Source organism: Hydra vulgaris, chromosome 15 (assembly GCF_038396675.1).
Source record: "Hydra vulgaris chromosome 15, alternate assembly HydraT2T_AEP".
NCBI classification, from domain to species: domain Eukaryota; kingdom Metazoa; phylum Cnidaria; class Hydrozoa; order Anthoathecata; family Hydridae; genus Hydra; species Hydra vulgaris.
The window spans coordinates 44,617,501-44,630,608 of NC_088934.1; the positions used below are offsets into that span (position 1 = coordinate 44,617,501).

Sequence of the window (13,108 nt, forward strand, 5' to 3'; positions counted from 1 at the left end):
ATATATATATATATATGTATATATATATATATATATATATATATATATATATATATATATATATATATACTTCAGTTATATAATTATGGAAGATAACTTCAAGTGTGCTAAACTGTTCATTCAAAAATATACAATAAGATGTTAACTAGTCTGTTGTGCAATATCTGGCCTTTAATTTATATTATGCAATATCTGTGACTTTTATAATCATTTGAATAAATTCTAATCATTGCAACCAGTTGTTAATAGAAAAAGATAAGGATATAAATTAGGATTAAGTGTTATATTAAATGATTGTTTTTTTGTTTTGTTTTGTTTTTTGTTGTATAATGTGTTACCAATAATCCTTTTTACTGTTAAAATTTATGCCATTTTTGTTATTTATAGTATAAATAATAAAGGTTGTTTATATAGTAGTATAAGTAATTATATAAATACATTGCATTTATCTTTTTTTTATGTTTTGTATTTAGTTTATATCTTATTTTCTTAATTAAACAATTTTTATTCTTATATTCTTTAACAAGTTTAAATCATTAACAAAAAAAAGTTGAATTATTAATCTGTAAGTTTTTTTAAAAATGCAAGATTTTATAAACATCGTGTAAAAATGCACGATTTTATAAACATGACGTAAAAATGCAAGATTTTATAAATATTGCGTAAATATATAAATATAGTGAAGTATTAATGAAATGTTTGCATATAGAGATATTATAAATATATGGATGTTTAGTTATAAAATTTAAATTTAGACAAGATGTAATAAAAAGTTTGTATTTGTAATTGATATTTTTACACATAATTGATGATATTTTATTTCTCATTCACTCTGAAATTCTTAAATTGTTAATGAAATAATAAGTTGTTTGAAGTGAATCGAGTAAGTATTTAAAAAGGATGATAAAATGATCATTATTTTGATTTGCTGGTACTGGATATGTATGCTCATTTCTATTGTTTTCATTTTATTAAGGTCACCTATTTTTTGCAAATGATTATTTTTTATTTTGGTTTTTCAAAGGAATTTTACAACCATGTTGAGGTTCTGTGGAAAGATAAAGGTGTTCAAGAATGCTTTGAAAGATCAAATGAGTACCAGCTAATTGATTGTGCTCAATAGTAAGTACATTTTATCCTATTTGTTGTTTTTAATTTTTTTTAATAGTTCATATGATAAATTTTTTTTTTGGACTTTTAAATTCTGTATTGTTTTTATGATTTAAATGAAGTAGTTATATTACCCTGAGAAGGTAAAAAAGGCACAGGCAAAAAAAAACTTTGAATATATACTCAAATTAAACAAAAAAAGTGTTTGGAAAAAATGGAAGAAAAAATTTTTTTTCCAATAAAAAAAAAGTTTTTAAATTTTGTGGTGAGTATCTACAGTGTTTTATATTTTATTTAATATAAAACACAAACACAACAATTCTTGTTACAATTTGAACATGATCTTTGAGCTTTATTTTCTTTATTAATGTTATTTTAAAGCATTTTATTTTAAAATGTTTTCTCTTTAATTTATTTTGTCTGATATTTTTTCGAATTGTATGTAAAAAGTCTAAAATTTATAAATTTAAAAGTCTAAAATAAGTTAATTAGATATTTTAAATATTTGTATGTTAATACATTTAGATATATTATACATGTATATATTTTTTTCTTTGATCATTTCTTTTTTGTGTCTGCAAAAAAAAAAAAGATATTACTAATTCATAGAAGCATGGTGAGGATTTTACAGCTGTATTTGTTTTTATTTCTAACAATCATTTATTTTTAGCTTGTTTTGATGAGAAACACAAATAAACCATTTAATCTATTTGTCCAACATTCTATTTATATTTGCTTTTATGTTTACAGCTGCTGCTTTACTTTTAGTGCTGGGAAAAGAAATATAAAAAGTTTTTGTTATTTTTTCTAATGATGTTGTTCTTAAATGTTATGAGTTATTTTATATATAAATACACACACACACACACACACACACACACACACACACACACACACACACACACACACACACACACACACTGTTTTAAAATGATTTTTTTTGTTTATGTTTTAAATGTTTCTTTTATTTATTTTTATTGTGTTTTTTTTTTATTTGGCTTCTAAACAATATTGGTTGCTCATTTTTAAATGACATTTAATTTAAATTTGATTGGTTTTATTTAAATAATTGCTTCTAAATACCTATTTTGTATCGCATGATATAAGTTATGTTCATACTGATAATCAAAATTAATTTTCAAAAATTTAAGAGAGTAGGTTTTACTTTTCCTAGGATAAAAATAAACACTGTTATGATGGTCTGAGTAAGTAAATGTTATTGTGGCAAATTGTTTAGGAGAAGAAAATATGCAATATGCAACACACATATATTGTAATCTGTATTATAATGATGCCTCAATAAAAATATTAAGTGTTAAAGAATTTGATTTCTTGTATTTTCTGCTTTATGTTGAGGCAAAAGTGTTAGTCATAATTTTCTAATTGTTAAAGTTAGACAAACTTTATTAAATGCATCCAGCATTTTTATGATTCCTGTCATGTTTAAAGTTGATATGTCTTCAGGCTATGGTAAAAGGTAAATAGAATATTTTGTAGTTTTTTATTTTTTTACTTCTATTGTGATTTTACTTGCTCTATTTTGAAAAAAGTTAAAAATAAAAAAACTTTATTTTGAAAGCAATTGAGCTTATAGTAGAAGAATGACTTTGTCTGCTCTACTTAAGAATTTTTTTTTTAAACAATTACTTGATATTAACATTTTATCATTGCCTGATGTTACATCATCTCTAATCATTTCATTGGAATGTCGTATTGTTGCTGTTTTTTTATTTAAATAATGTCAAGTGTATTTATCTTTCAAAATTTTTTATTGTGTTATATATTTAGTATATTTGTGCTGGGAAAAGTCATTTTTTGCATTAAGTTATGCCAATCACATTGTTCAACCAAATTTTATTTTACATAATTTTTATAATTTTTTTTTAATTTCATAATATTTTTTGTGAATCTTCTTCTCTGTAAGTGTAAAGTATTCTTTGTCAGTTTTTTAGATAGAACAGCAGATGTTCGTAAACCAGTTTATAGTCCTAGTAATCAGGTAAGTGTTCAAGCATGTTTTTAAATAAAGTTATTATAAAAAAGATTAATAATATAGAAATAAAATAAATATATATAATTTTAAAAATTTAATGTTTTGAATGTCCGTTTCAGGATTTATTACGATGTCGTGTTTTAACACGTGGAATTATTGAAACTCGGTTTCAAGTTGATAGGGTTAATTTTCAGTGAGTAATCATGTGATTATTTTAGTGTTTTTTTTTTCAACCTTGCGGCTTTTTTATTTTTATTTTTATTTTGTTATTATATTTCTTTGGAATAAATATATACAAAAAAGAACATTTATAATAAAATTCTCTGATGAAAAAAGGTTTCATTTAAATTAGAGGACTTATCTTTTTCACTTCCAACTTCCTTTGTTTAACACTTCTGTAACCTGTTAACTCATTAAAAAAAAGCTTACCCAACTCAGAAGTGCAAACCAGGTAGTTTTTTTTAAACAAACCAATTTTTAAAAATGAAAAATAATTTTTTGTCTAAACCCAAATCCTCAGATTATGTATTTTAAAGCCTCTGCTTGTGGCTATTTCAGTTTAATATCATTAATGATATTTCATGTCATTAAATGTCCACTGACGATGCTATTATGCCATAATAGTTTTAATTAATACAGAAAACTGATGGTTAGGGTTTCGGACAGCATTATCTATGTATGATGGAAATATCTTACAGCCTAAAAAAGTTGGCTTTTTTAAAAAAAAAACCTGTTAATAATAAAATGCACATTTCAAAAATGCACAAAGGTGTTTACATTAAAAGGAAACAGTAATAATATTAATATTATACTTTCTTTGAAAAATTTTAATGTTAAAAATATATTATGCATAACTTGTTTTTTTAAGCATTCACTAAAGTGTAAAGTTTGTTTTTAATAGTATGTTTGATGTTGGAGGTCAGCGTGATGAACGAAGAAAATGGATTCAATGTTTTAACGGTATTTTTATTATTTTCTTTATATTTTTTGTTAATTTTTTTTATCCAAATATTCTTTTAAGTATAAAGGTCATCATCAGTTTGCCTGTTTAGTCTTTTAATGACAAACTTAAAGTATGGTTTGTATAAACATACCTAAAAATTGTAAATTTCATGTCACAATGACCCGATAAAAGTTATCAACTTGACTCTCTATATAACTTTGGCTACTATAATGGAATTTAAATGTTTTGGGACTAAGTTTGATAAAAAAGCACTTAAAATAAAAAAAAAAAACTTAACAACAAAGCAAAAAGAGTTCTCCTGTAAAAGAAGTTTACTTAATATAGTTTACTTAGACAAGTAGTTATGTTTAGATTGGTTTCAAATTATTATATTATGCCAGTTTGCAAAACAATGATATTTAAGATATCTTTAAGAAATAACATTTTTCGAAAATGACTGATAACTTTGTACTATATTCACAGTTTATAAAATTTTATTGATATTTTGTTTAATGTCATTCAATTTAAATCTAGTAAAACTTAATTGTTTTTAAAATATTTTTAGTTTTTGGAAATTAAAAAAAAGGGAAATTACTTTGTAGGTTATTACTGGTTTGAACATAATTTTTTGCTTTATGGTTTTTATTTATTTTTGCAAACGATCAACAAAATTCCAAACTTTTTCACTTCAGTGCTACTTTAGTGGTACTCATAAACATTAGTGGTACTCATAAACATTAGTGGTACTCATAAACTTTAGTGGTACTCATAAACATTAGTGGTACTCATAAACGTTAGTGGTACTCATAAACACTAGTGGTACTTATAAACTTTAGTGGTACTCATAAACATTTGTGGTACTCATAAACATTAGTGGTACTCGTAAACTTTGGTGGTCCTCATAAACTTTAGTGGTACTTATAAACTTTAGTGGTACTCATAAACATTAGTGATACTCATAAACATTAATGGTACTCATAAAAATTAGTGATACTCATAAACATTAGTGGTCCTCATAAACTTTAGTGGTCCTCATAAACATTAGTGGTACTCATAAACATTAGTGGTACTCATAAACATTAGTGGTACTCATAAACTTTAGTGGTACTCATAAACATTAGTGGTACTCATAAACATTAGTGGTACTCATAAACTTTAGTGGTACTCATAAACATTAGTGGTACTCATAAACGTTAGTGGTACTCATAAACACTAGTGGTACTTATAAACTTTAGTGGTACTCATAAACATTAGTGGTACTCATAAACATTTGTGGTACTCATAAACATTAGTGGTACTCATAAACTTTAGTGGTACTCATAAACATTAGTGGTACTCATAAACGTTAGTGGTACTCATAAACACTAGTGGTACTTATAAACTTTAGTGGTACTCATAAACATTAGTGGTACTCATAAACATTTGTGGTACTCATAAACATTAGTGGTACTCGTAAACTTTGGTGGTCCTCATAAACTTTAGTGGTACTTATAAACTTTAGTGGTACTCATAAACATTAGTGGTACTCATAAACACTAGTGGTACTTATAAACTTTAGTGGTACTCATAAACATTAGTGGTACTCATAAACTTTAGTGGTACTCATAAACTTTAGTGGTCCTCATAAACATTAGTGGTACTCATAAACATTAGTGGTACTCATAAACATTAGTGGTACTCATAAACATTAGTGGTACTCATAAACTTGTGTACAGAATAACTATATGAACTATTTGATTTTTTTTTTTTTCATTAAACTATTTTAAATCTTTGCTTAACTGCCTCGTACTTTTCAATAACTTTCAATTCTAGATTGTTTGGAGCATTAGCTGTTTTAGACGTTAACATCATTTTTTTAATATATACTGTTCCATAGCCAGTTTACTTAAATAAATTAAAGCCAAATGAGGTTAGAACACTATTTTGTGATTTATTGAGAGGTAAAATACATTTTTGTAAAAGCTCTTGAACATATATTTAACCGAAAAGTTAATGAAAAATGTTAACCATTTTTATGTTGTGAGAATATCTGTAGGCTTGAGTTGATCCGAAAAATGTTGACCGTGTTTAATGTTTTATATCTTGAAAATTCTTCTACTTTTTTCCATCTCTAGGTGAAAAAGTTTTTTTTCACCTCCAGGTTTGCATATGATTGGTTTTGTTTGAGAAAAATGTTGAATAACACAGCTAATTGTTTAAGGATGTATTTGCGACTCTTTTACTATATTATGCATATTTACACTTTTTTTTCTAATGTCTTCTTTTCTCATTTTTTTAAAATTAATATCAAGTTAAATGCAAAAACTAAAACATTTTTTTGAAACCGCATGTTGTAAACAAAATACAAACTCAGTTCAATATAGTATATTAATACAACCCCTAAAAACAAAAGACATTTATACTTTCATATTTACTTTATGTGCACAACATCAATGCAACCTGGTACCTAATATATACTGGTAAAAAAAGTTTTACTATATTGCGTATTAAGGGGAGTGGATAATATTGAAGTGAAAGATAGGCAGTAGTAAATGCATTAAAAGCAAAAAAAGTTCTTCAACCATCTTTTTAATTTATTTTGTTACTTATTTTTAATATTTGTTATTTCATGTCATAATTTAGTAGTTTTGATAAGTTTATTATTTTTTTAATTATTTTTTAGGTTTATTATTTTTTTTTTTGTCGTTTTTTTTGTGTAGGTTATTTCTAGTTATTTTTATTTTTTAGTAAGTTTATTATTTTTTTAGGTTTTTTATATTTTTTTTGTCATTTTTTTGTGTTTGTTATTTCTACTTTTTTTTTTTTTCAGTAGGTTTATTATTTTTTTTTTTTTGTAGTTTTTTTTGTGTAGGTTATTTATAGTTATTTTTATTTTTTATTAATTTTATTATTTTTTTAGGTTTATTATATTTTTTTGTTCATTTTTTTGTGTTTTTTATTTTTACTTTTTTTTTTTTTCAGTAGGTTTATTTTTTTTTTTTTTGTCGTTTTTTTTGTGTAGGTTATTTCTAGTTATTTTTATTTTTTAGTAAGTTTATTATATTTTTTTTTGTTTATTATATTTTTTTTGTCATTTTTTTGTGTTTGTTATTTCTACTTTTTTTTTTTTTCAGTAGGTTTATTTTTTTTTTTTTTGTTGTTTTTTTTGTGTAGGTTATTTCTATTTATTTTTATTTTTTAGTAAGTTTATTATTTTTTTAGGTTTATTATATTTTTTTTGTCATTTTTTTGTGTTTGTTATTTCTACTTTTTTTTTTTTTCAGTAGGTTTATTATTATTTTTTAATCATTTTTTTGTGTTTATTATTTCTAGTTATTTTTTATTAATCTTTAAAATAATAATAATAAGTTAAAATATTAATAATAATAAATAAAGTTATAATTTTTGTGAAACATTTTAACTATTAATTTTTTTTTTTTTTTTTTTTTTTTTTTTTTAAATTTTTAATGTAAAAATTTTGTTTCCAGATGTAACTGCAATAATTTTTGTTGTGGCATGCAGCAGTTATAATCTAGTATTACGAGAAGATCCGACAACAAATAGGTTACGTGAGAGTTTAACGCTGTTTACAGGAATTTGGAATAATAGGTTCGTTACAATTAAATTATGCTTTTTTTAAATGATGCTAATGCAGGGTCACCTGCATAATAGGTTCGTTACAATTAAATTTATGCTTTTTTAAAATGATGCTAATGCAGGGTCACCTGCAAAAAAATAATTTTTTTTTTCAAATTTTTAGGTAATTTTTAAAGAAAATTAATAAAGATTAAATTTAGGGAAAGTTTAGGAAAACTTGTTCAGTTTACTTTATAAAATTTCGTTATAAAACTGTTATTTAAAAATCTTGGTGTAACGATAATTTACTTTTATTTTAAAGTTTATTTGCATTTTTTACTTATTTATTATTAGTAGTGTTTTTATTTATTATATTTTTTTAAGAGCAAATAAATCAGATTCTTTTTACAAATTTGTAATGAATATGTAACAACTTCAAATGTTCACCAATACAAACAAAAACTGTGACAGTTTTTATTTTTTATCATTTTAATTTGCATTTAAAAATGAGTTTTTTTTTTTACAAATCTTCACCGGCATTGATGAATGGAGTCATTTTCTTGTATAATCATTTTCTTATTTAATCAAAAGAGTATTTACAAACAGAGTATTTGCATGAAATCAAATTAGTTTAAGTTACTTTTATTTTATGAGAGTATTGGTTTCTCATGGTCCTCATAACCTCTTTTTTATATGAAAAATGTATATTAAATTATGAAAAATACTATTACATTATAAACATTTACATTATTACATATAAACATTTGTTTTGCAATTTTTGTAAAGGCTAATTTTGAAAAGTTTTTATCACATTTTGTAAAAGTCAAGTTATGAAATGAAAAACAAAAAATACATTTAAGTTTGTAACTAATAGTATCTGATTGCTTATTTAAGTATTCAATAATTATTTTATTGGATTCTAATTATTTACTTTTCTTGTCTCAACTGTTTTCAGTTGATAAAGTGCTTGTCACAGTCAATGTGATGTTTATGTAGAATTCATTTGCATCATAATTGAGTTTACCCAATAACATGTTTTTATAAACAACTATTTTGCAGCTATTCACAAAATTAAATTTGTTTCAATAAAATGTTTTAAGTATTTATTTTCTTCATTAGTTCTTTTATATTTCTTTTTTTGCTAATTTTTGCTAATTTCTTATTTCTGTATGGTTTGCTAAGTTAGAGAAGCTCTAAGCACAGTCACATGATTTGGATTTGGTGGAGTTCAAAATCCAGCTCAATCCTGTAATACTTTTAATGCCTATCATTAATTTTTAGAATTTTTCCACATGACTTGAGTCATGTGGAAAAGCTCTAAAAACTGTTTTTCTTCTTTAAAGAAGTTTTTCTTCTTTAAAGAAGAATCAATCAGATGTTGTTTTTCAGTATCAAAAGTAGGAGTAAAATCATCTTAAGAATTAGCAGACTCAGCAGCGGTAGTGCAGTGGCAGTGCATTTGCCTCAGAAATGTAAGATCTGTGGTTCAAACCCCACCTCTGGGCAAGTTTTGCGACATCAGTTTGAAGGAGGCATGAACTTTCTATTAAATGCACTTCCACGGTGCTCCGTGATAAGACTGTAAGGACTTCTTGGGGCACCTAAAAAGAGGGGAAAAAATTCAACTTCCATACCTAGATTTTTTTTCCAGTTTTACTTTTTCAATTAAAATACAACAGCTAAATAATTTTTTCGTTGTCTTTAAAAGTCTAAAGTATAACCTTAATAGTTTGAGTAAAAAACACTGTTTTATTAAGCAATAAACACTGTTCTATTGAACAAAAGACACTTTTTTTTATTAGGAATTTACACTGTTTTATTGAACAATAAACACTGTTTTATTAATCAACGAGAACTGTTTTATTAAGCAATAAACACTGTTTATTGCTTAAATAAACAGTGCTCGTTAAAAATAAAATTTTCTTTTACAACTTCAACAAGTCTCAAACAGTTTTTCTCTTTTTATATAAAAATTATCCTCTATTTTGTATTTATATATTTAAGTGTGTGTATGTGTCGGATAGTATGTCTATATATATATATTGTATGTATGTGTGTGTGTGTGTGTGTGTGTGTGTGTGTGTGTGTGTGTGTGTGTGTGTGTGTGTGTGTGTGTGTGTGTGTGTGTGTGTGTGTGTGTGTGTGTGTATATATATATATATATATATGTATATATATATATATATATGTTTAGGTTTTTGAAGACAATATCAGTTATATTATTTCTAAACAAACAAGATTTATTACGTGAAAAAGTTTTAGCACAAAAGTCAAAAATAGAAGATTACTTTGCTGACTACGCACGGTATCGTACGCCTGAAGACGGTACAATATTATATTTGTAAACTCTTCTTAAATATTTTTTTACTGATCTTTGTATGTTGTAAAATTTAATTCACTAGGCTAACCAAACAATTGGTATATATATTTTTATTAACAGTTGTTGCATGTTTTATTCAATTTTCTTATATAGCAGTTAAAGAGGCTAGCGAAGAAGAGGAGGTTACACGAGCTAAATATTTTATTCGAGACGAATTTCTGGTATTGTTATGTTAAGTTTTGCAAAAAGTTACTTTTAGAAATTTGATTTTTTGCTGTTGTTAATGTTTTTTTAATCTTTATTTTATTTATTAACATTTTTAGAGGATAAGCACAGCCACAGGCGAAGGAAAACACTACTGTTACCCTCACTTTACTTGTGCCGTAGATACTGAAAATATTCGTCGTGTTTTCAATGACTGTCGCGATATTATACAGCGAATGCATTTGCGTCAGTATGAACTTCTGTAGCCTTTCATAGATATATTTAACCGAACCAAAAACAAAGTAAACTAAATTATCAAGACGATTATTAAACGTGGTTGCTTGGAATGTGGATAGCGTCAACGTGAGCATAATCCTTCATTACAATGCAAAGGCCGATCTCAATGTAAAATGAAGGAAGAGTGTAGATATCGCTCTTATAGTCCTTCCAGGTTAAGGTTGCATGAAATGGTCTTACTGATATTTTTACTGAGGCAAAGTTATACTAATGTACGCTTTTGTGCAAAAATGACGATGTGTTGTTGGTGATGCTGAAGTTAACTCAGCTTTGTTTGTAACTTGTTTTTGGTATTATGCTCCATGGGTGGCTGTAGAAACTGTAAATATAGAGATGCATATGTGTAATGTCCATTGTATGTTTGACCGCTATTTTTAAGTGACTTGCATCCATATCCGCCTGTATTTAAACTAGTCAATATTGCGAATGTGCTATTTGTCTTTTTTAGTTTAATTTTTTATTGTGTGTTTGTATGTGCGTTGATATATATATATATACACACACACTTATGTATGTATAAAATGTATGTATGTTATATATTCATATATATGCGTGTATATACATATGTATATATATGTATATATGTGTGTATATATGTATATATACACATGTATATATATGTATGTGTATATATATATATATGTCTGTATATATATATATATATATTTTAATATATATATTTTAATATATATATATATATATATATATATATATATATATATATATATATATATATATATATATATATATATATATATATATATATATATATATATATATATATATATATATATACACACATATATATGTATGTATGTATATATGTATATGTATATATACACTTAGGTGTTTTTTAGTAAAATAAAAACGGTCTCTTTCCGAAAAGATTTTACGCTATTGTATATTTACACAGGCCTTCGTTATTTTATTTTTGACCCCTTGTTTAAATGTTCTTTAGGTTTAAGATCACGGCCTTAAATAAGTTAAATTATTGTTAGGGTAATACGGGGCAGTACCAGTCACTTTTAAATTAAAAAAAGAATTATAATAGTAGTCACGAATTATAATTATAATCATTACAAAAGAGAAAAGGAAGTAATTAGTATTCAAATTTTGAGTAATAATATTTTTAATATCTTTACAAATGTTCAAAATATGTTAAAAAAATTATCGGAATAACGGGATGGTTTTTACCTCCGGGATCCCGTTTTAGAAACTTCATTGAGTTACTTCATTAACCGGATAATTATAATAGAGCTGGAAACAAGAAAAGAGATTACTATTCTTTTTCACCTATAAAATAAACATGAAAAACTTTTAAGGGTACTTAATGTAATGGTTTTAAAATGTACCAAAAAAATGTAAACAAAATGTTGTAATCTTGTTTTGTGACTGAAACAATAATATAATTTATAAAAATGAGCTTTTTATTATATTATTGTTTTAGTTACAAAATTTCAAGTAACTAACTGCTTCAGTCACAAAATTTCATAGTAACTAACATGTTTCTAACTACAGTTGAACAGCAGTTAGAACCTTGTCATAGTGAGAATATGATTATTTCACTACGACAGGGTTTTAACTGCATTTTGGGGTATTCATTTTTCTATTAGTAAAACATTTTTTAATAAAAAATAGCAATACTTGTAGCAAATGCTTATGTTATCATGAGTAAAAATTATTATCGATGGATTTTAATAATTTTTGATGAACATAATTTTTAACATTGATATACTCAAAACTACTTGCGGATCAGTCAGAATCTTGTCAAACCAACGCGAAGACTTGTAAAACTTAAAATCTAATAAAAAACAATGGGATATTATTTATGCCTTCCTAAAGAGGTTAATTAACTATACTTCTTTGAGGAACTTTTAGCTTTTTAATAATTCGGTCTAAAATTAAATCTGTCTTGCCCAATCAGATAAGAAAATTTAGCCACATTGCAGTTATTTTTTAAATCAGTCATTTATCTACTTCTTTTCACGCTCAATGAATAATTCAGTGTTAAAAATTGTTATGTTCTTACCATCAAAAATTATTAAAATCCATCGATAATAATTTTTACTCATGATAAGCATTTGCTATAAGTATTACTATTTTTTATTAAAAAATATTTTACTAATAGAAAAATGAATACCCCAAAATGCAGTTAAAACACTGTCGTAGTGAAATAATCATATTCTCACTATGACAAGGTTCTAACTGCTGTTCAACTGTAGTTAGAACCTTGCCCAATCAGGAAACATGTTAGGTACTATGGAATTTTGTGACTGAAGCAGTTAGTTACTTGAAATTTTGTAACTAAAACAATAATATAATAAACGAAAATGCAGCTTTAAAATCTTTTTTTTTTAAGTCTGCAAGTTCCTTTTTACAATTTTGATTTGGTTTCACATTCAAAACAGCGGAAGTTGATGTACTTGTTGCTGCATTCTTTCTATAAGGTTTTTCATTGAACTTGACATTCGCACATTTTATAGGTTCATTGCGATCATGGCTAGATTTAAAATGTATAATGTGAGATGCTTGAGTAAATTTTAAAACAGCAACGTGAGAATAAGGAACTGACTTGTAATTAAACAGCTTCGCTGTTACTGAATAATCCTTAAAGTCATGTGGTTTCATATGAATGATACGATAAGGATTTTTTATGTTAACTTGTTTCAGCATCCTTATCAATTCA

The 13,108-nt window shown here is 25.0% G+C and overlaps 1 protein-coding gene across 1 annotated transcript in view; it reads left to right on the forward strand.

Moving 5' to 3' along the window:
* The window catches only part of LOC100192291 (guanine nucleotide-binding protein G(s) subunit alpha), a 14,141-nt gene extending 3,272 nt beyond the window's left edge, over positions 1–10,869 (forward strand). The window contains exons 5-12 of the mRNA XM_065819963.1: positions 1,025–1,122; positions 3,055–3,109; positions 3,223–3,296; positions 4,005–4,063; positions 7,514–7,634; positions 9,796–9,926; positions 10,075–10,142; positions 10,245–10,869. Of these exons, the coding sequence (XP_065676035.1) occupies positions 1,025–1,122; positions 3,055–3,109; positions 3,223–3,296; positions 4,005–4,063; positions 7,514–7,634; positions 9,796–9,926; positions 10,075–10,142; positions 10,245–10,391 (753 nt within the window). The 3' untranslated portion in view covers positions 10,392–10,869. The remainder of the gene's footprint in view (positions 1–1,024; positions 1,123–3,054; positions 3,110–3,222; positions 3,297–4,004; positions 4,064–7,513; positions 7,635–9,795; positions 9,927–10,074; positions 10,143–10,244) is intronic.
* The last annotated feature ends 2,239 nt before the right edge of the window (positions 10,870–13,108 follow it).